At 36.1% G+C, this 20,444-nt stretch overlaps 1 protein-coding gene across 45 annotated transcripts in view; it reads right to left on the bottom strand.

The window, feature by feature from the left end:
- The window catches only part of RIMS2 (regulating synaptic membrane exocytosis 2), a 447,566-nt gene that overhangs the window by 346,635 nt on the left and 80,487 nt on the right, over nucleotides 1-20,444 (bottom strand). For all 45 annotated transcript variants that reach the window (XM_068672461.1, XM_068672466.1, XM_068672422.1 and 42 more), the window contains one exon: nucleotides 19,223-19,433. In XM_068672461.1, coding sequence (XP_068528562.1) covers nucleotides 19,223-19,433 — 211 coding nt within the window. The remainder of the gene's footprint in view (nucleotides 1-19,222; nucleotides 19,434-20,444) is intronic.

The following is a 20,444-nucleotide window of genomic DNA, read 5'->3' as shown; positions in this document are numbered from 1 at the left end:
TTCAGTAATATAAATGATTCCTTACGGAATTCCTGGGCCAAGTGATAGTAAAGGGAGTATTTTTCATCTACTAAAGGTTTATTTGCAGGATTTCTTGGGATCAGTTTTCTTCACTCCCATGTAAAAAGCTGATTTCTTATAAGCATGAGGTGCTTATGGCGTGGAAGAAATACTCACATTGGAATATATAAATACTCACTATACTATATACTCACTATACTAAATACAAAACTATAATTCAAGCAAATTCAGGCCAGCATCCACATAAAGTTCAACATTTCCACAGCTACCCCTACTTTTCTTCTGACTGAAATTTCTCCTGACTCGCTTTTCTCCCAGTCCACTTCATAGAAAACCTCCCCTAGCCTTCAGAGCTGCAATAGTTCTGATCCCCTTGCTTGAAGAGGCTGCTCTTCCCACTGTAAGATACAGTTTAAAACTTTTTGAACATACCAAAGGATTCATTAGGAGAATACCATTAAACATGCCCAATTACAGGGGAAACTATAACCAAAGATTGAACACAATTACGCACAACTGCAAGGATGAAAACCACAGGACAACAAAGCTTGTATTCCACAGTAAAACTACTTTTTATAAACTATTATAAACTTATAATAGTAGCAACTAAGGTCCTTGTATAAATAGCATGTTTGCAATGCCTTCTAATTAACTAGAGTCTAATAAGACTTTAGTAAGTGTGGGCTCTATAGGACAAGCCTCAGAAATTCTCAAGCCTCAGTTACTCTGGCATATCCTCAAGGTTTAATAATAATATCACAGCTCCCTTGCTGGACAGCCACAATTTTAAAGGCCTAACTTTCTGAAGGACTGCTGCAAGGTTTATTGCAACTGAACAGAAGCATTTAACCAGATCTGGACTCAGCGATTTTGGTATATGTGGAAGGGGTTGTACTTCTAGTCTGGGTAAAAATGGATGCTTCCTGCCTAAAAGTTCTGAAGATCTACCCATATTACATCAGGGCTGTCAAAAAGGATGAGGTGTTTGAGTTCCGTTAATGCCCCAAATTCAGTGTTGGATTCCAGGACTGCTGCTGCTGAGGTTAGAGATACTGGCTTTGAGGAGGTCAGCAGATTTATAGAGAATTCTTCTTCTGGCCTAGAGATGCAAACTTTTTGATTTAGCTTCAGCTGCGAGAACTACTGCTTGCTTGAGGGAAAAAGAGAGTAGCAGTGGAGAACCCACGTGTGTTCTACAATATTGATATACATACGTCATCTGGCTCTGTCTTTCCACATTAACAGATGTGAAGAAAACACTTCCCCAGATTAGCTGGAGACTCGAGAAAAGTAGATCACTAGGGCACCTCGCTCACTTGCAGCACTATCACAGCGACAGGAGCAAGGTGGCATGCTGGGGCAGTGGTTCTGCATCACAGTCACATCCCCAAAGGACATAATGCTGTACTTCCTAATTTTACCACTGAGGAGTATGTCCAGATTTACTGTACTACTGTTCTCAGTTGGCTCAGGCATGGTATACTTTCAAAACAGTTGCATACTTCTCTAAGTTTTCTGTTTGTTTGCTTAACTGGTATTTTGGAACATGTTTTGACAAAGCTGTCAAAAAGATCTGAAACCCTGAGAGATCACGGAAACCTTATGAAACTTCTGGTTTTAAGTATTTGGCAGCAGGTCATTTCTGAGGGACACACAGTTCATAGATGTGCTCTGCCATTTACACAGAGCCAAAAAATACATTTATCCTAAGGTCCAGATCCTTATTATTAAATGACCCAGTTAGTTCGCAGTCCAACATGTCAACCAGGTGTGCTCTAGGGTCAACCAGCAGAACCTCATGCTGATCTGAGCAGTAACTAGTAAAGAAAAGGGTTATTTCTTTTAAAATCATCAAAATCAAGGGCCATGTCTTCTACTTTTTACCAGAAAAGTTAACATGTGTCCATTTACAAGAGGTTTTCATTAAGTAAGCCTTGTGTTCTTTTCTCATGTTCAGTGTTGTACTGAATGTGAGACGCAAACATTAGTAAATAGGGTTAATAAAAATATTTATATGGAAAAAAAAGTGTAATAGGCTTAGATTTGCTGTTACTTAAAACTGAATTTAAAATTTGTGACACAACTACAGTAGAAGTATCAGTGCCCTACTCAGAATACAAAATCGTATTTTATTAAGCTTTTGGCACAATAATATTGCAGAAGTCTAATGTTGTAGTATCAAAACTATTTTGTTACAAAAAAATCTATAAATAATATAAATATATAAATAAATTAAGAATCTATAAAACAAAAATGATCACATGAATCTTGAAACAGTTCCAAAAGTTAGTTTACCACAAAATGAATAAATAAATAACCACCTCTTCGTAGTATGTTGCATAATAATAAAACACTTTGGTATGGATTTAAAAAAAAAAAAAAAAAAAGGTTTTAGACATTTTTAATGAGCACTTGAGATTGGTGTCCAGCTACATGTATATAGGATAACCTGCTAGATGATTTTCACTTTTTGCTATAAAACAAGTATGTTAATAACAATGCAAACAACTCTGCTCTTCCCAAATGACTGATGCCAGGTATCCACTACAGAGAGAGCTTTCTTCTTCCTCAGAGATACCCATAACAAAAGGAAAACAAAACCAGGACCAGATAGAACTAAAAGAGAATTTAAAGTAGATTAAAGGAGATACTAAGAGAGACAAATTTCCTTTCCCATATAAGAGCAAAAACGATTTCTTAAAACATATATAATCATCATGGTATTGGAGTTTAAAAAATGTTTAAAAACCGAAAGCAAACAGACAACTAAACAATTGTACATATCAAGGGAAAAAAAGCATTTGAACCCTGTCTTCCAGTGTAGAGGCAAAACTATTCTACTCTCTCAGAAAGACACCACACACTCCCTACCTAGAACTGTAAGAAATCCAAATTGTTAACAACAAATAAATATCATCTTTCTTAACCACATGACCAAGAATCTGAGAGCAAGTACACCTTAATTAACCAGGTCATGACTCTGAAGTTATGTAGCAATTACAGTGAAACTGAAAGATGAACAGGTTAAATGAACATTATTAACAATGCCCAAGAAGTTTAGATATCTAAAGCTAAATGGAAGGTGTGTTCATATACATAGTAAACTAAATGGCTAATATTCTAACTTGTATTAATTAAGACACATCTATGATTCTATCAGTATAAAAATACTCTAGGAATCTACTTTGTGAAAGCACATTATCCCTAAAAACAAACAGGACCCCTGTTAATTTTGTATATGTGTTTGGTTTACAAAGCATTGGTTTTTTTTCTTCTTGCAGATCTAAAATGATATAAAGGACTTTTGAACTACATCGAACTAATTCTCAATTCACTACAAACATTAGCACACATCAATTGACTGAAACTGAATTAGCTACCTGAAATCCAGATTTCTCCGCAGATCTCCTTGATGCTGAATGAAGGCATCTTTACAGTAAGTCAAACCAAGGGATTTCTAATTTTCAAATGCCTCCTATTTATACTTCATAGAAGACATCTAATTTAAACACAATATTTTTCACATTTATTTAAACTGTCTCGATGAACACACTGTCCAAGATAAGTCCAAGCTCTGCTGAAATTGTCTACATAAAGTCATGCATACTATGCTAAGTAACAGCATCCAGTATTTGATGCATCAAAAGATGTCTGTTATATAAATTCCTATTTTCTCAGAGCAGACCTAAACAGCAAACAGGCAATATTAACCCCAGTGCAAGGACTTTTTCATTTAATTCCTCAACCTATTAAAAAAAATTGTTCCTTGAAGACACTAGATGAAGTTCTAAGTAAAGTGTTCAGGGGAAAAAAAAAAAAAAAAAAAAGCACCTTGGGAGGTTTGCTGCTCTACTCTTTTACTGGCAGCAATGTCTTCATTATTTATATATATAGCCACTGAAGCTGAATCTAGATAATTAAACATTTATAACATCCCCTGCTGTGCTGTGTCTAACTGTGTCCATAGAGTCCTAGGTGTGCTGTTACACACCTGGGACTGAAACAAGGAATTTGTTGAGCTACCTTTGATAAAGGTCTACACCTGGAACTTAATAGCACATGATATGGTTTCTGAATATTGCAACAGTTGGCAAATATAACTTACTGCTCAAGAACTGTTTCATCTTCCTGTTCTGGAATTGCAAATTCATTTCAACAAAGAAAATGACAGTGAAAATATATTTATATCTAACACTATCTATTGTTATACTATTTTCATATATATTTTAAGACAAATTTATTTTAAGATAGCTTGAAAAAGCTATGAAGTGGTAAATGGTTCACAATCTGAAATTAGAAAACAAATTTCTAATGCCATCAGGATAAAACAAACAGCAAAATGAAAGTCAAAATGAAAACCATCTGAAATAAGTCAACTATTTCTGTACTACAAAATTACACTACCAGAGTGCACAGGTTCAGGACAAGGTTTATAGGAGGAACCAGCATCTTTTACATCAATTATTGTAGGTGGAAAAATTATATAAGCCGTTAGGCACATAAAACCTTTCTCATCTGATACCAAAGTACATATGTGGATGTAAAAGGATTTTCACACCTATTTACTTCTCTAGTTACTGTTCTGGTTCATCCTTAAGCAAGAAACACATCTGAACATGCTCTCCAAGCATGGAGTTTGCTAACAAAAGCAAATAGTTTTAATATAGAGTTATATTAAAAACTCTGTAGACTTTAGATTGCACTAATTAAGACTATTCTGAAGCTAGATTGTATCAAGAAATTTATTATCATTTTTCCAATTAACTTTCAAGTACAAGAAAAACTAGAAAAGGAAAATGGCAATTTCTAGGGCCACATCCCCCTTTCCTTGAACACCATGGTATCTTTGATCTGTCCATAAGCCAAAGGGCTTTGCAGTGGAGAAAGAAAAGAAAAAAAGAAAGAAGCCTCATTCCATCCCACTGTCCCCCAACTTCTCCAGCAGCTCACAGAAGTTAATATGAAGTTTAGATACAACATAGTGTAATCTCCCTGTTCCTCGACTGACAGAGTGTATCTTAGTATGACAGTAAGGTCGTCAAAGTTAGCAACACATAGATTTAGGAATAACATTTGTGTGCCAATTTAGCCATCAATATGATTTATTTACTATGTGTGCTTCTCACCAGGATTTCAGTAAAGTTTAATATTACAACCTTAATAAGACATTGACTATTTTTTCTTATATGTAACATTGTGACAGCCTTGAAAATACTGAAAATCTTAGTATTTAAAGTTATCTACAGAGAAAGCTTGAAGGTATTTACATTTACTTATGTTTTGCAATCCAACTCCAAGAAACAGAAGATAGAAAAACTGAGTTTTCACTGTCACGTTTGTTAGAAGCACCTTCTGTTACTGCAGGTAGGCCCCTAAGTGATGAGGGAAACAGGAGTGAGCTCTGAACTCAGTAGAGATAAAGGAGAGTAGCTCAGAAAAATGGATACATGAGAAATAGGATCAGAGAACACACCGGGACAAGTGAACTAAGACAGGAAGGTCTAAGTTGCCAACCCTCTGAATTACTTTTAGAGATCCCAATCTGAAAGACAACACTCAAGAGTTGAGGAAAATCATTAAGCTTCCTGCAGCTGAGAAATGTCTCAGCAAAATGATCCTAAATAATAGCTGGTACAGGAGATTTCTTGTCAGAAGTCTTTTAAGTCTATGAAATATCCTGTTGTTTTTGCAAGTTGCTGTGTAAAAAAAGTTGTTTTTCCCAAATTTCAGTCATCAAGAAATCAATATATTTGTTTAACAGCATATCCCTTAGAGCACTGACAGACCTTAAAAAGCTTGATGATACTCGGAGCATGTTTCCTGATAAGACACAGAGGTCAGAGTCAAGTGTCAACGGTAGGTAAGAGTTTACCCAAACAGGTATTTTCCAAAAGCAAGAAGGCAACAGTGTGCGAAATAACCCATGATGGGGGTTATTCCCAAAGATTATTACAAATATTTGTCCCATCTGGGCAACTCCAGGCTGCCTCAGGGCACCGTGGAGGTGCAGGCCTGCAACACAGCTGGGGTAGGAACAACAGGATCCTTGGTCGGGCCCAGGATCTCTTCAGGGGGACAGTGGTAAAAGGAGAAACAAACTCTCTCTTGTTTAACAGTTCAAATGAAATTTACACAAAACGATGTGAGCATTCTCGCCACCACTTTGGTCTCTCCTGACTGGAATAATAAAATTCATTACTCTAGAATACGCCAAAGGAGAACTGGGGAATCGTAAATTTTTATCTGCAGTAACACACATAGGGACAGCAAGGCCCAATGTTAATTGCTTTTGATCTTTTCTAATGTAATTTTACATAGAATTGTTTTATGAGGCTATATTGCCTAAGTGACTGCATTTGTCTGAACTCAGTCTGTCTAGAATCACAAAAATGATTAAATCTTGATTTAATAATTAAAGTTAAAATAAAACTCCAGAGTCAGTCCAGTTATTAGGGGAATTAACCTGGGAATCTGTTCAGTAAATATGTTTGAATCTGAATTTGCCTAAAGGAGACTTTGAGACAATTTCATCAAAAAGATTCTCCAGGTTCTTAAGACTGGTGAAGGTTGAAGATTTGATTTTTAAAGACAAGCTATTTGTTTGTGCCTTTAAGTATTTCCAAATACATACAATTACAAAGGTAGAAGACCCACTTCAAGGACGGTGTTAAAAGTTTTAGCCACTTCACACAGCAGATAAAAGCAGAACACGGATGAAATTCCCTAACTTTGCACCTCAGGTTTGTCCTTTACAGAATTATAAGCTGTTCTGCTGAAGGCTTTCATTTACCTGTAGCAGTTCACAGATTCCCTAAAAACATCTTCCTGCTAAAAGAGATGAAAGAGCATAGAAAGGACCAGACTGTCCCCATGCCAGGCCACTGAACTACCTACTTCGTGTCACAAGTATCCAATTTATAATGCAGAAATACAGCTATGAAAAGAGAATCGATTCTTCCAGTTTGAGTTACAGGTGTGTGATAGTATATGTGAGATTAGCACCTAGCAGTTCGGTCTTTCCACTTGATCTGTCTAGTGGACTCCAGATCAGGTTCCAGTATCACCACTGCTTACTCAGGAGACTATTCCCCATAGCACTGTTATGAAGGGGTTGAATGAAAAATAGGGAGAAACATGTCACTAGGAGGAACATTAAGGATTTTGTCTTTTGAAAGACCCTTTTCACCTTCAGATTTCAAAAAGTGTCTCTTCCATGTCATACACTCCCATACACACCATCTTTTTGCCGCAGCTGACTCCAGCTTTATGACAATCAGTGACTGCCTCCTAACTTCCTGGGACGAGAGAAAAAACAGATTTCATTACCAGCTACAGACATTGTCTAATCCAGAATGAGATTTTCACTCTCTTTCAGACAGGGCAGCATTGACCTTAACAATATTTGTTGCAAATTAGAGTTCCAAATTGAATTAAGTTGGAGCTAACTCAAACCATAAAGCTGTTGGGTTTTTTGTTGTTTTTGTTTTTTTAAATCTCTGTGCCTGAGACAGTTATTAAACAAAGAATAAGAAAACAAGCACTTGAAAAGCATGAATTGATGTATCTAAACCTCAAACATTCACAACTAAACATTCCATAGGGATTTTAGAAGTTTTGAAAAGCCAGAACCATAACCAGCAAGTGAAGGAAGCTAAAGCAGAAGGATCCATGTTTTCTCCTACCAGCTGTTTCCAAAAACTTCCTTTAAGGTTTACTTGTGTCCTCAAACTATCACCGACTTTAAAGCTACTGCCTCCAAGCAAAGATATAAAAATATAGTTTTGTTTAAAAACAAGCTAAACTTCAGTCAAAATTAAAATATTCACCACTAATTCATTTAGTAGTATATGCAGTGAAGATATGTTTTTACACAACCTATATGGCACTCCTTAGTTCCTTATGTTTTTAATCATTTAATTTAATGTTTTTCAATGATATAGCTGTATGTTTTCACTGCTACAGCTAATGATGTTGCTCATCTTAAAAAATTTATTTGGTTAGGAATATAATTGTGAAAATCTAAGGAGATCCTGTGCACCTTTATTTTCTGAAATACACTTCACTTCAGTCAGCCTTAATTGACCCTTGTTTCTCAAAGAGCAATGCTCTACTTCATGGTCACATTTGATTGAATAATAACTAATGCACAAAATCCTTTAAAATGTACCTTTGTTATTTAAAGAAAATATAAATACAGAAGGTGGAAAAAAATCACTGAACATTACTTTTCCTTTAAAAATAGTCAACTATTTCCTCCTCAGAGATGATCTTTCTCTTTTATAACTTAACATAAATGACTCCTTTCTGTCACATTTGAGCCTTCATTTTGCAAAAGTACTTGATATACGGTGATACCAGACTAATGAATGGCTGGGACAAGTGATTTGACTTGGAAACAGGTACAGCTTTATACTCCAATGTGATAGCAGTATGAAATGTAAGTTCTTTTCTATGGATAGTTAACAGTACAATTGCAATATTAAAACAGACTGAGAATTCATGTCCAACTCCATTCCCCATAATAAACAGCACCAGCAGCCTGATGTATGATTGCTCCCTTCATTCATTACCATGCACAGCCCCAGTTTTTCTCTATAATCTTAATCTTTATTTCTCAAGACAATGAACTGAAATATTAAAATACTTTCTGTTCTTTAACGCCTCACAGGCTTTGGATAAACCTGATTTTCCAAATCCATATTGTTGAATCATACAGTCAACATCCTACCAACAATCACCAAATATTTATAGCTTTATCCATAAGTAGATTGAATTTGCCACTGTACGGCTACTCAATACAGAACACGCTTCCTAAGAAATACTGGAATTCACACCTTCCCTAATATGTTAACAGTGGAAAACTGCTAACAACAAAAACAGGTAACTGATAATATCAAGGACTCTTTGTGTGGATTAACATACTACTAAATGCTGTATCACACAAAATTAAAAAAAAACAATAATCCTATTATTATAAAAATAATAAAAATAATAATCCTATTATCAACTAGTAACTGGTGTTACTTCATGGCTTCTGTGAATTCACAACATTTTAATTGAGAAAAAAAAATTCTGAAGATGCAGAATCTATGATTAAATGATGAAAATCTATGTAGTCCTCTAACAGACTAAGGGACCAGTATGTGTCCCACCATAAAGATCGCTTGCCCCCTAGTAAAAACATAGCCTAAATGGTAACAGCAAATGACTTACAACTTTTATACTAAGCAACATATTTCTGAGCCATACATGTGAACTAAATGTGAGCCTTGACACTGCTACCAATAAAAATAATCCCATTTTTTGCAATGAAAGACTGTGCCATGTTGCATACGGATGCTAAAGTATCTCTTTAGTCCGTGAAATACTGGAATTTACTTGCCGAGCACTACAGGGCAAGTTGCTGTACAATTGCAGTTCCCTTCAGAATACATTAGTGATTTTCACAGAAGAGCATATTTACATTAGCTCAGCTAGCTTTCTTGATTCCATTCTCTTTTTTAATAATTGCATATAGTCTGGTAAAATATTGAAATATATTCAGGCTTATTCTCAAATTTGTCTTTATACTACCTTTACTAAGTGCATCTAAAACAAAATCAGATTAAATTATTTGCTTCTGGTGTAATATCAGCAAAATAAACACAGTGTCAGTGACATGCATAACTTCTAGTGTTAATTCAACATTATGCTCAATACAATATGTGCACCACATTTTCTGAATGCCCGTGTGCCATTTAATTTAAAAAATAACATATGTTAATGGATTGCTCTATGACATTGCTGGCTTATTCCTAGACGGTAAGAACAGATATGTTTTCTTAGTTATTATTGACATCCAACTGTACTGTCATTAAAAATCAAGACTTAACTACCATGTTACAAAAAGTTACTAAACAAAGGCAAAACATCGAGAACATCAACAGCATTTGAGATTGAGAATATCAACAACACTGCTACTACATAGGGAAAAAGTTATTTTTAAAGGTTTATGCCACTGTGGTAAAATTAATTTGTATTTTTGTACGAGAAACACCTTCCAGACAATTTTTTTTTCCAACTGTGCACATATCATATTGCAAAACTAAAGGAAAAGAAGGGGCATGCTCACAGAAGCTGCAGAGAGGAATATCATGCAAATGTCCACAACAACTCACAAATTATTAGTAAGTTATCTGAAAAACAGGTAAGCCTTTCATGCCAAACATTGCTTTCATTTCAGTGATAGTAACTCCCCTTGCCTTTAGAAGGAATTACACACGTGTGAATAAAAGCAAATGTAGGCCAGGAAACAAGTCTACGCATAAAAGAAAAGGACTTAAGACAGAAAAAAGGCTCTAACCACTTTGTCCTCCTGGAGTTCATATCCACGAAAGCAAGAAAGAAAAGACAGAAAAAAAAAAAAAAAGACAAAGAAGGAAAGAGTCACTTTCATTCTGAAAGCAAGCAGTAGTATTTGTTAGTAAAATAAATAAACAAATTTCAAAGGAATTATTGTATGTCATTCTTATTTCCCACAGTGGTGAAGAGGATCCAGTGAAAAATATTTCATTTTAATAATTTTCTTATTTTTCTGGGTGAAATTGAGAAGTTTTATGTATACAAGAAAATATTTGTACAAATTAAAATTATTTTCTTTGTGGAATTTTCTAAGACATGACTCCAAATTATTTTGAATTACCTTAATAAAACAAATGAGGCATGTCATAAAAAGGATGCAGAATTTAGCTCCACATGCCCTGGACCCCAGCATTGCAAATGATAAGCATGCATCAACCTTTTGCACTTGCACTGAGTCCAGTGAAATGAAGGATTTTTGTTTATTCTAGTCAGAAATAGGGGATACATTATGGCATAACTGCATGTTCATCATTCAATAGCTCTTTAAAATACTAGGGTTTTAAAGCACAAGGAGACAGAGTTTCTCGAGCATTTATTGCGTGTCATGTCAGATCTATATTACTTATATACTCTTTTTCATATTCATAAATATTGAATACAAATATTCCCGGTATTATTTTCCTTGAAGGAACTGTCTTTCTAGCTCAAAATGTAAATGGATTAATACTTCAGAAAACAAAAATATTCAAAATGGTTTCAGACAAAACTATTTCCCATTTTTGTGAATGATGATGAAAAATGCATAAAATGAGCGATATTTTCTGGTACCTCAATGTCACATGCCAATACATAGACTAAATCTAGGCATGCAAATGAGCACTTTGCTGCGTTGGAAATACAACTGCTCACACAGAAAGGGTGACAACCCATTTTATAGCTTTATTATTCAGATATCCTTATGACATGTAACTTTATGCTCCTGTGCTCTTACAAAAGTTTTAGGTTGCCCCCAATGCTAGAGACACAAACAGACAGGACAGAGTACAGCAGAGCCAACTAAGACAGTCAAGGGACAGAACACACAAGGAGAACCTGAGGGACACAGGATTATTTAGCTTAAAGGCTGGGATGTGGATGGGTAAGGGAAGAGAGGAACTGTTCGCAATCTTCAACTACTTAAAGATAAGCTATAGAGAAGACAAAGCCAGAATTTTCTTGAAGATGCACAGCTGAAGGACAATGGGTTGGACCGGATGTAAACAAAGAAAGAAAAAAAATCTCAAGAGTTGATAAGCACTGCAAGAGGTTGCCCCAAGAGGCTATGGAATGAATCTCCATCCTTACAACTCAGTTGGATGAGGTCCTGAAAAACCTGGTCTAACTGTGAAGTTAATCCTGCTTGAAGCAGGAGATTGGACTAGATAACCTCCCCAGGTCCTACCACCCTCAGTTTACTCTGTGATCCTATGTGCAGTGGTAAAACCTAAAGCATTTTCAAAGATGCTAGAGTTTTTAGAGTATTCTCAGTTAAAGAAATAGGAGATAGCATTGAAAGCTATCTAAAACCAAAGAACTTTTACATTACCATTCAGTGTGTAGAGTCATTTATCTGCACAGCATAGGAAAGCACCACTGCTTTCCTATGGCTTTCCTGTGGTGTCCCACCACAGTAAGAGTGGCAGGAGTTGTTCATAGATGTTTGGAGTGAAAACACCTAATGCCTCAATCTGTCATTCTCACCTCTGGAGAAATACACTCTACTACGCAAGAGGAGCATTACCACGTGTTTTTAGCACAGAGGCTAAATATTTTGAAATCATAAATGCCTGCCTGGTTAGGTTCCTTTCTTGGTGAATGTCTCTCAACTGCAGGAAGCAGTAAGTAGGGGCACAGAAGAGCAATTGGGTCAGACTAGCCCCGCTCCCCAGTGTAAGGATACAGACAACAGTTAAAAACTGTGTTTTGATTTTAAACAAGAGAGCTTGACAAAATTTAATTAATTCCTACAAGTAATGCAGCAGGTAAAATAGCAAATATTGACAAAGGTAACGTTTTAAATGCATGAAAAAAAAAATGCTATGATTTTTATCATAGAACTTAACTTACTGTTCTACCTACCTAGGCTGACTACTCTTTGAAGCTGAATTGTCTGTTTCTAGCACAGTATTTACTGTCTTAATAACTTTTAAAATCTTGTTATTTAGCTTCAGTTTTTCATAATCTCCAGTGCACCAGTATTTCTGAAATTTTAAAGCAGACTATAAACAATGCCTGTGATATTTCAAGAAACTGCTTAGAAATAGTGCAATTTTGAGTATTAATCCCGTATAATCTTCACTATGCAGTACCCATAATTTGATCATTTAATGATGTGGGTATGTGTAGCGTTCTCCTCAATGATACACAGTGAAGCATGAGACAAAAGGCAATAAATACGAGATAGAACTTGGGAAATTCAGACTAGATGTAGGAAATTTTTGTTTAGTTTTTAAGCGAGAGAGTGGTGAAGCACTGGAACAGTTTGCTCACAGTCGCTGCTGAATCTCCATCCTTGAAGACTCAAGCTCACTGGGCAAGGTCCTCAGAAAAATAATGTAATTCAAAATTCTTTGAGCAAGAGGTTGGGTGAGACACCTTCAGAGGTCCTTTCCAACCCAATGATTATTCATCAATAGTCTGTCCTCACTCATTAAGGAAATGTAGCTATATTAGCCTTTTTAAATAGCTTTCAACTACACACTATACACCTGCATATATTTAAACATTCTGCTTAGCCATCAATATGAATCTTTCCCACTTTTATCTCTTTTCCAAAAATAATGACTAGCATAATTTATTCAATGTCCTGACTATTTTTATGCTACTCTAACACGGTGTTCCCATCTATCCAAATTGTAAGTGATAATTATATATATAAAATTTTAACTATTAAATATTCTAATAGTCTTCTGCAAACACGTGGATGATCTACCCCTTTTCATACTGTGAATTATGTTCTAATCTACATTTTCCACTCAGTAGTTTTCACCTAAAATACAAGGATCTTTAGAACATTTAAGAATAAAACCATCATGCATAAGAAACAAGTTAATATAAAAAGAAAAGTAAAGATGACAATATATAAGCCAGTAATAGAGAAAACTCATTTCAAATCTAAAAGACAGAAACAAGCTCTCACTGTAATACTAATATGTATTGAAGAGAAGACAGCTTAAGAGCTTTGAGACAGTTTTTCTAATAACTACTCTTTCATCACTAGATTCTAACATTAGAAACTATTGTCTCATAAATATTGGTCTGGTAACACTTTTCTGTTCACTTTCATTTTGCCAAATCTGAATTTGTGTTCAACAGTTTCCAATAGCTTAACTTTACTTTAAAAAATTTAATAAATTTATTATTAATCTCAGAAAAGCTAAAGTAAATGCTAAATACATCCTAAGAATGTAAGCAAGGAGAACAGAACAACTCATATTTCCTACAAACTCAGTCAATATTTGTGAAAATTGCAGCAGATAAGTCATTTTCTTGTATCAGTAAAGAAGTCTCTTCTCTCTTAGCTTAAAAGATATTCCGAAGTACAAGCACTGCTTCAGTAATGATTAAAATAATACACATTTACTAATTTATAAACTATGTACTCATAGGAGATGTAAGATATTTCTCAGAAATTAACAGCGTAAGGAGAGTTTTCAACGCTTCAACATGTCAGTGTAAATTCTCCAATGCAAAGCAGCAATTCCAGAAATTGGTGGCTTTGGAGGCAGTTCTGACTCTAAATCCTGTCATTCACACTGTAACATGTGAATCCCAACAGATCAACAAGACTTGATTCAGACAGAATCTACCTATATGGACCAACTTGGAGGATGAAGTGTCTCTTTTCAGAAACAGGCAATGAAATTTAAAGACGTGAAATTCAAGACAAGCAGTTACCCCTCATTAGACACCTAGGACTACCTCCAGCTTCTCAGCTGCTTCCCCCAGCATTGATGCACAGCATTTGAGTTCACACCAGTACAACGTAAGGAGTGACATGACTGACCATATGAGAGACAGTCCAGTCAGTCGTTTCAATAGCAAAGATATTTAAGAAATTATCCCATCCAGTTCTCAAAGAACAAATGCTTAAAAAGCAACAAATTGGTCAGATTGTGGCAATATTTATTTGGTTCCATGTGAAAATGCAAGTACATTTTAACATCAGTTTTGTGGAAAAAGGCGTTTACCTCCATGAATATTCAGACAAAGAAATGTGAGTACAATTACTGGAATTTCATTCCATATTCAGAAGAAATGTAGCATTAAAGTCAATATCTACACCTTATCCTTTAAAAAATGTTAGAAGGTGAATCTGGTATTTGACTGGGTAAGCCAAAGCCACTGTTCAAGAAAGTATGTTTTCACCTTAAGTGCAAAAGTATCAGTTTGCCTAATATTATCAGTTCTTCATTGTGTCAGGATCATAATAATCTCTAAGGTTTTTGAAAGCTTTGAAACAGAGTGAAGAGTTCAAATATGCCTAGCCTCTGTTGAAATTGAAGCTATCATCTGCTCTTTAATGAGATTCAAAACAGCCACCAAGTGAAAATAGCCTAAAATAATAAAGCGAGTAACAAAAATAGTTTCTGCAGTTATCACTTGAAAGAAATGATAATATCCACAAAGCGTCTATTAGAATCACAGATATATTTTTTTTCTGAAGAATCAAGAGAACCTGAGGTGTCAGTACAGAAATGCTGCAGCTGGGTATCAGTATTGCTACGTATAAGTTCGCATGAGAAGCTTACAGGCTGGAAAGGAGCAATATCTCCTGGTTCAAAATGATTGCTGTGCAAGCCTTTCATCTCAGTACCAAATGCAGCAATGAGAAGAACTACATTTCGCTAGGACAGCTGCTTCTATACTGCCCCGTCACAGCCAGGGCCAGCGGCCTAGCCAGGGCCAGGAGCAGGGCACAAAGGGTGATTTCAGCCAGGCCATGCCCCCACCAACAGATCTGTGTCCCACAGTCCCCACACGAGGGGAACAGGGCAATCCCAACAGGGCCGTGGTGATGAGGCAGAACCAAGGCCGGCCAGGAGGCCCAGCCTACAGATGCAGGTCAGCAGGGGCACAGCCCAGCCATGGCACCAAGGGAATGACCAAGGCCGAGTGCCTGAGCCAAAAAGCAGCCCCAAGCAGGGGGTGGAAGCCCCCACAGGGCTCCATCTCCCACCACTTTACCTGGGCTGACCCCAGGCTACAGCTGTGTCCCATCAGAGCTGCCCTCGAGCACAGGCAGCCAAACACTGCTGGGGGTGAGGGACGGGGAGGGAGTTGTGCTAAGGACCATGAGGTACATGGCTGAACTGTAGTCCTGCTAGGTTGGGGTATAACTTTGGAAAGCTGCTCACCTCAAATTCATGTTTTAACAGTCATGGATGGTCACTGTGGTGTTGCTGTTTTCCAATGACCATGACCAGAGTTCAGGTATGCTGGAGTTCTTTAATGTATCTGATAATATGAACTCTATTCTACACACAGAGGGACTGAGATGTGAAATTCATCCCAGTTAGAAGGATAACTTTTACAGTCTCCAGTTGTGAATTTTAAACTTTTAAATAGGAGACTGTCTTTGGAATAATTCAGCAACTTCATTTTCTTTCTTCCTGAGATAATGGCACAGAGATTCTTCAGAAAGAAGACTACAGTTTTACGTTATCAGATTCTACAGGTGTTACATGGCCTAAACTAAAGAACAGGAAAAAAAAATGGTTTGAAGAAATCCTTTCCATCAAGTCAGTAATGTCACATGTCTTTTCTAGAGAAACACAGAATCGAACAGTGTCTCTTAAGGATCAACTTATTTGTATGCGACTGCAAATCACTGTGTTTATTCCAAATCCTAGTGACCTGGAAATCCTGCCTGTGACAGACTAATTCTTTGGTGCCTGTCAATTGTCAACAGAGTGAAATGGATTGCACTTTGTGGCTGCATACGGATGGTCCACACTGTACGTCCTGCAGTTGGAAACGCACTCAACAAAGAAGGGAAAAGAACTTGATGGTTCTCTGAAAATCAAACATAACCCCAGAGAAATAATCAAAATGCAATTTTTTGACAGAACCAGAGGGAACTGAGGGAAATTTCCTATATACATGTATACCCTGTGTAGTTCAAACACAGATGTTAGGCCCTATAAAGCAACTGAAAATCTCTAATTTTTGATGTTCAAAGACAAAGAGAGAAGAATGTTTCAGTGGGTGTAACTGATAGCAGACTGCTGAACATCCTTAAAGCAGATATTCACCATACTTCAAATTAAGTTTTCACACAAGTATTGTTTTCTTCCTCTAGGAATGAAAGGTTGATTTACTGAAGTGGCATTCTGAGCTGTTGAAAATTATATTTACTGCACACAAGTTTTATCTATCTGAAGGCAGTAGATGTCAAACATTTTAACATATAAATTTCTCAGCTGCATAAGTCTCGTTCTGCTGTCTACTGCCTCACTCTCTGTATTTTCCTGTATAAATCAGTGTATGATTAAGAACGAATAGCAGTGTTATCTTGTGTATCAGTGGTACCTATACCACTACAAATTGCTGTTATACGATTTATTATTTGAGAAACACAATTGTAATCAATCTGAAATTTTTCATAATCATAAGAAATGCCAGTTTAAGCTCCCTTATTCACACAGAATTTAAACTCCCCATTCTGGTTGAATGCTCCTATCCCTAAAGTCATAAGCTGGAGCAGAGAAGCAACAGTACCATCATTATCAATTTTATCTGTTTGATCTAGAAGGAACTTCCACATAATAATCCTTTTTGTACAAAATGGACATAATTTTAATGCAAGCATATGAATCAGCTATGTAAGTTTAATGTTTTAGCTATGTAAGATAAAGGTATAAACTTTAGTAAGGGGAAGTCATGTCTGTTACATTTAATTCCTTCAAGGAGTCACTGAGTAAGTGATACCTGCTGGTATAGCTGAGTTTGGCCTCTGGGATTTTAAAGAATATCAGTGGCCATGAAATAGGAGTTAATTATTCCATAAGAAAATTTTATTAGTTTAAGACAAAAAGAAAAGAACATGAATAAATGGTCAGGGCTTTTTATGGGAGAGGTATCACCAGTGAAGCCTCACAGAGAATCTCTCTAGAGATGCTCTGTCCAGCATATTCATAAGTGATCAAGAACAGAAAGGAATGAGAGTCAGAAAAGTTTATTTACCATACTAAATTATCCATAGTAGTAGAAAAATGTCAACTGAGAAGAGTTGCTGAACAGACTCATAATACTGAAAGCAGAAGTGGGCTTGCAGAAAGACAGATTTAGATTAGACAAAGAAAAACTTTCTAAGCAGTGGACCTAAGAGGGTATTGGAAGAATCCACTGGAAACCTGTCAAGAGACAGTAGAGAAATTTCTGCCAAGTTCAGATTCATCCTGAGGAAGATTCCTTCCAACTCAAACCATTCTATGATTCTAAATGATGTCTCAGAACATCTCATTAGAAGAAGCCATCCTCCTAATGCTTTTATTCTTTGATTCTAACTACTGTATGACTCTACTAATGTAGACGTAATGAATCCAAGAAAGTGTCTCAATGGTATTTTATAGTCAGATGATATCAGTACAGGAATTATTATATCTCTGATTAATGGTAACACAATTTAGTTATAAAAAGCAATAATAATGTGAGCTCACTCAAGACAAAAGGTTCTATACAAATTTTAAAATTACTTTTAACAAAATTTGGTCTTATCAAGGCAGTTTGACAGATTTACACATAATCTCAGTTACTTTAATCATCAGCAAGTAGCAGGTTCTTTTCTACCCTGTCAATCAAAACTTGAGTCCATTATTTAAGACTCCTTTTCAATCTTGGACAAAAAATACATAACGTTGTCACCTGCCTTCCAAGCGATTAAGATAATATTTGCAGTTTGCATGGTATTTGCAATGACTATTACAAGAAGAAACTGATTTATGGAAATAAATGACACTGACAAACGATTACATTAATAAGTGATTGTATTGATTTACAGAAGATGTTGCAACAAAAGGCTAGCATAAGGAGTCCTGAGTAGTCAAGAATATTCTACAAATATCTGTCTGAAACTGAGAAAGATGTGTGAGATGCCAACATTTTATCTAAAACACTAAATTTAAGTTCTTTCAGAACTTAAGTTTTCTGATTACCTCTGTTCTACTGAATGTTTTATTCTATGACCAAATTTCTTAAAAAATCAACTTGCTGTTTTACCTGTTGTTGTATAATAAAAAACAGTATACTAGCTGAAGCTCCATACTGTTAGTGCATTGCATTTTTACTAAGAATATTTTAATGTAATATACTTACATGTGTATATATATGTGCATATGTTTAATAGATAAACATTTTAAAAGGCCGTAACGTACTCTATATACTGTTCTGGCACTCACTTTACAATAATCTTGTACAGAGGATTCTGGGCAAGCATAATATTAAAACAAACAAACAAACAAAAAAAAAACCCTTGCTCTAATTTGGAATAGTCACAGTGTCTCAACATTAGCATCACTGGATCACTAGCTGTATCTCCCGGCCTCCAATACACAAACTCGATCCTCTATTCAAAGAATTGTACTTGCATAAGTCTTACAGTAGAAATGTGGCATGTGCTAATGTAAAGGACATAGTCACAAATCCATCTGCAAATGGAAATTATTTGAAATGAGGATAGATGTCTTAGAAGACCTTAAAGTAGATATCATTTCATCCTTTAAGGAAATTTGTTTCAGTAGCTATGTGATTAGGATGCATAAGCAATGAATAAAAGACAATGAGGTTAGAAGCTTATTACTAAACTTGTGTAAATCCATACCTTATTTGACCGTAAAGACACTCTTCCTCCACAGCGTGCACAGAATTTAGTTTGGCAATATGAACAGTTATGGCCACAGCCATCAGCAAATTTTGTTTTGTGGCAGATGCCACAGGTTGGGGCATCACCCTTCTGCTCCTGCTGCTGCTGTGATTCTTCGCCCATCTTCTTCACTTGCTCCTTATACATTTCAAACTGCTGATGTAATTTTCTGCAGAAAAAAAGAGATCATTAACAGTTGTTTTTTTTTTCTTTTTATTTAGGCCCACAAATACTTCACAATCACTAAACCACAATCAACTTCAGAACAAAAATCAGAGAGAAATACGTGTAATTTATGATGCTCCAGAGGTGTAACCTTCAAGAACTACTACTTCTCCAACTGAACTAAACTCTAGGAGGTGGCCCAACACTAATAACACAGTTAAGCTGTTACAAAGACAAGTAATTTGCTTTGGGATGTGACCAAGCTGTGAGCTGCAAATACAACAGTAGGAAACATGAAGTGAGTGATTCATAATCCCGTGGTACTAGATGATAAACTGGTTAATAGCAGGGAAAAAAAATCTCATTTGTTTTTCCAAGTGCACTTTCACCTAGTTCCACCAGACACATGCAAGTATCTTATCTTAATATACCTTATCTTCATTTATCCAGCAACACTGGATATTGCCAATATTGCACAGATTAATTATGCTAAAATGCTTTATCATTTATCAAGCAACGGGTGCAACCACAAGCATATAGCAAGATATGTCAACTTAGCAACTTACTATCCATTATTTAAGCCATTTATATCATTATACATGTATAGTGACCACCATCTCATGCCACCTCACGATAAAGGACTACCTTAGGTGTAAAACCTAGGAACAATATTTTAAGACACACACATATGCACACACAGAAATCCCACACATTCTACCTTCCATTTCCAGTGGACTAGGAGCACATTCATATTCAGCTACCAAATTCATACTGCAACGATTCCTTCTGGCATGCTACTTTAGGGGAAAACTCCCCTAAAAATATTATTTGTGTTATAACATAGAGGAGTCATAGGATTTAAGAGGCAGCTCCCACCCTTCATCAAGCAAGGCAGGAGGCAGGAGGTAGGCCTCTTCTGTGCAGCAATGGGATGTCTCCTGCTCTCAGCCCCCACTGGCCTTTTTCCAGAGAGAAAGAGGGTTTAATTCATGCGACAAATGCCTCATCTTTCTAA

The sequence above is a fragment of the Anas acuta genome, chromosome 2 (assembly GCF_963932015.1).
Source record: "Anas acuta chromosome 2, bAnaAcu1.1, whole genome shotgun sequence".
Lineage (NCBI taxonomy): Eukaryota > Metazoa > Chordata > Aves > Anseriformes > Anatidae > Anas > Anas acuta.
Note: the sequence above shows the minus strand (reverse complement) of the source record. Positions and strands in the feature narration are given on the sequence as shown.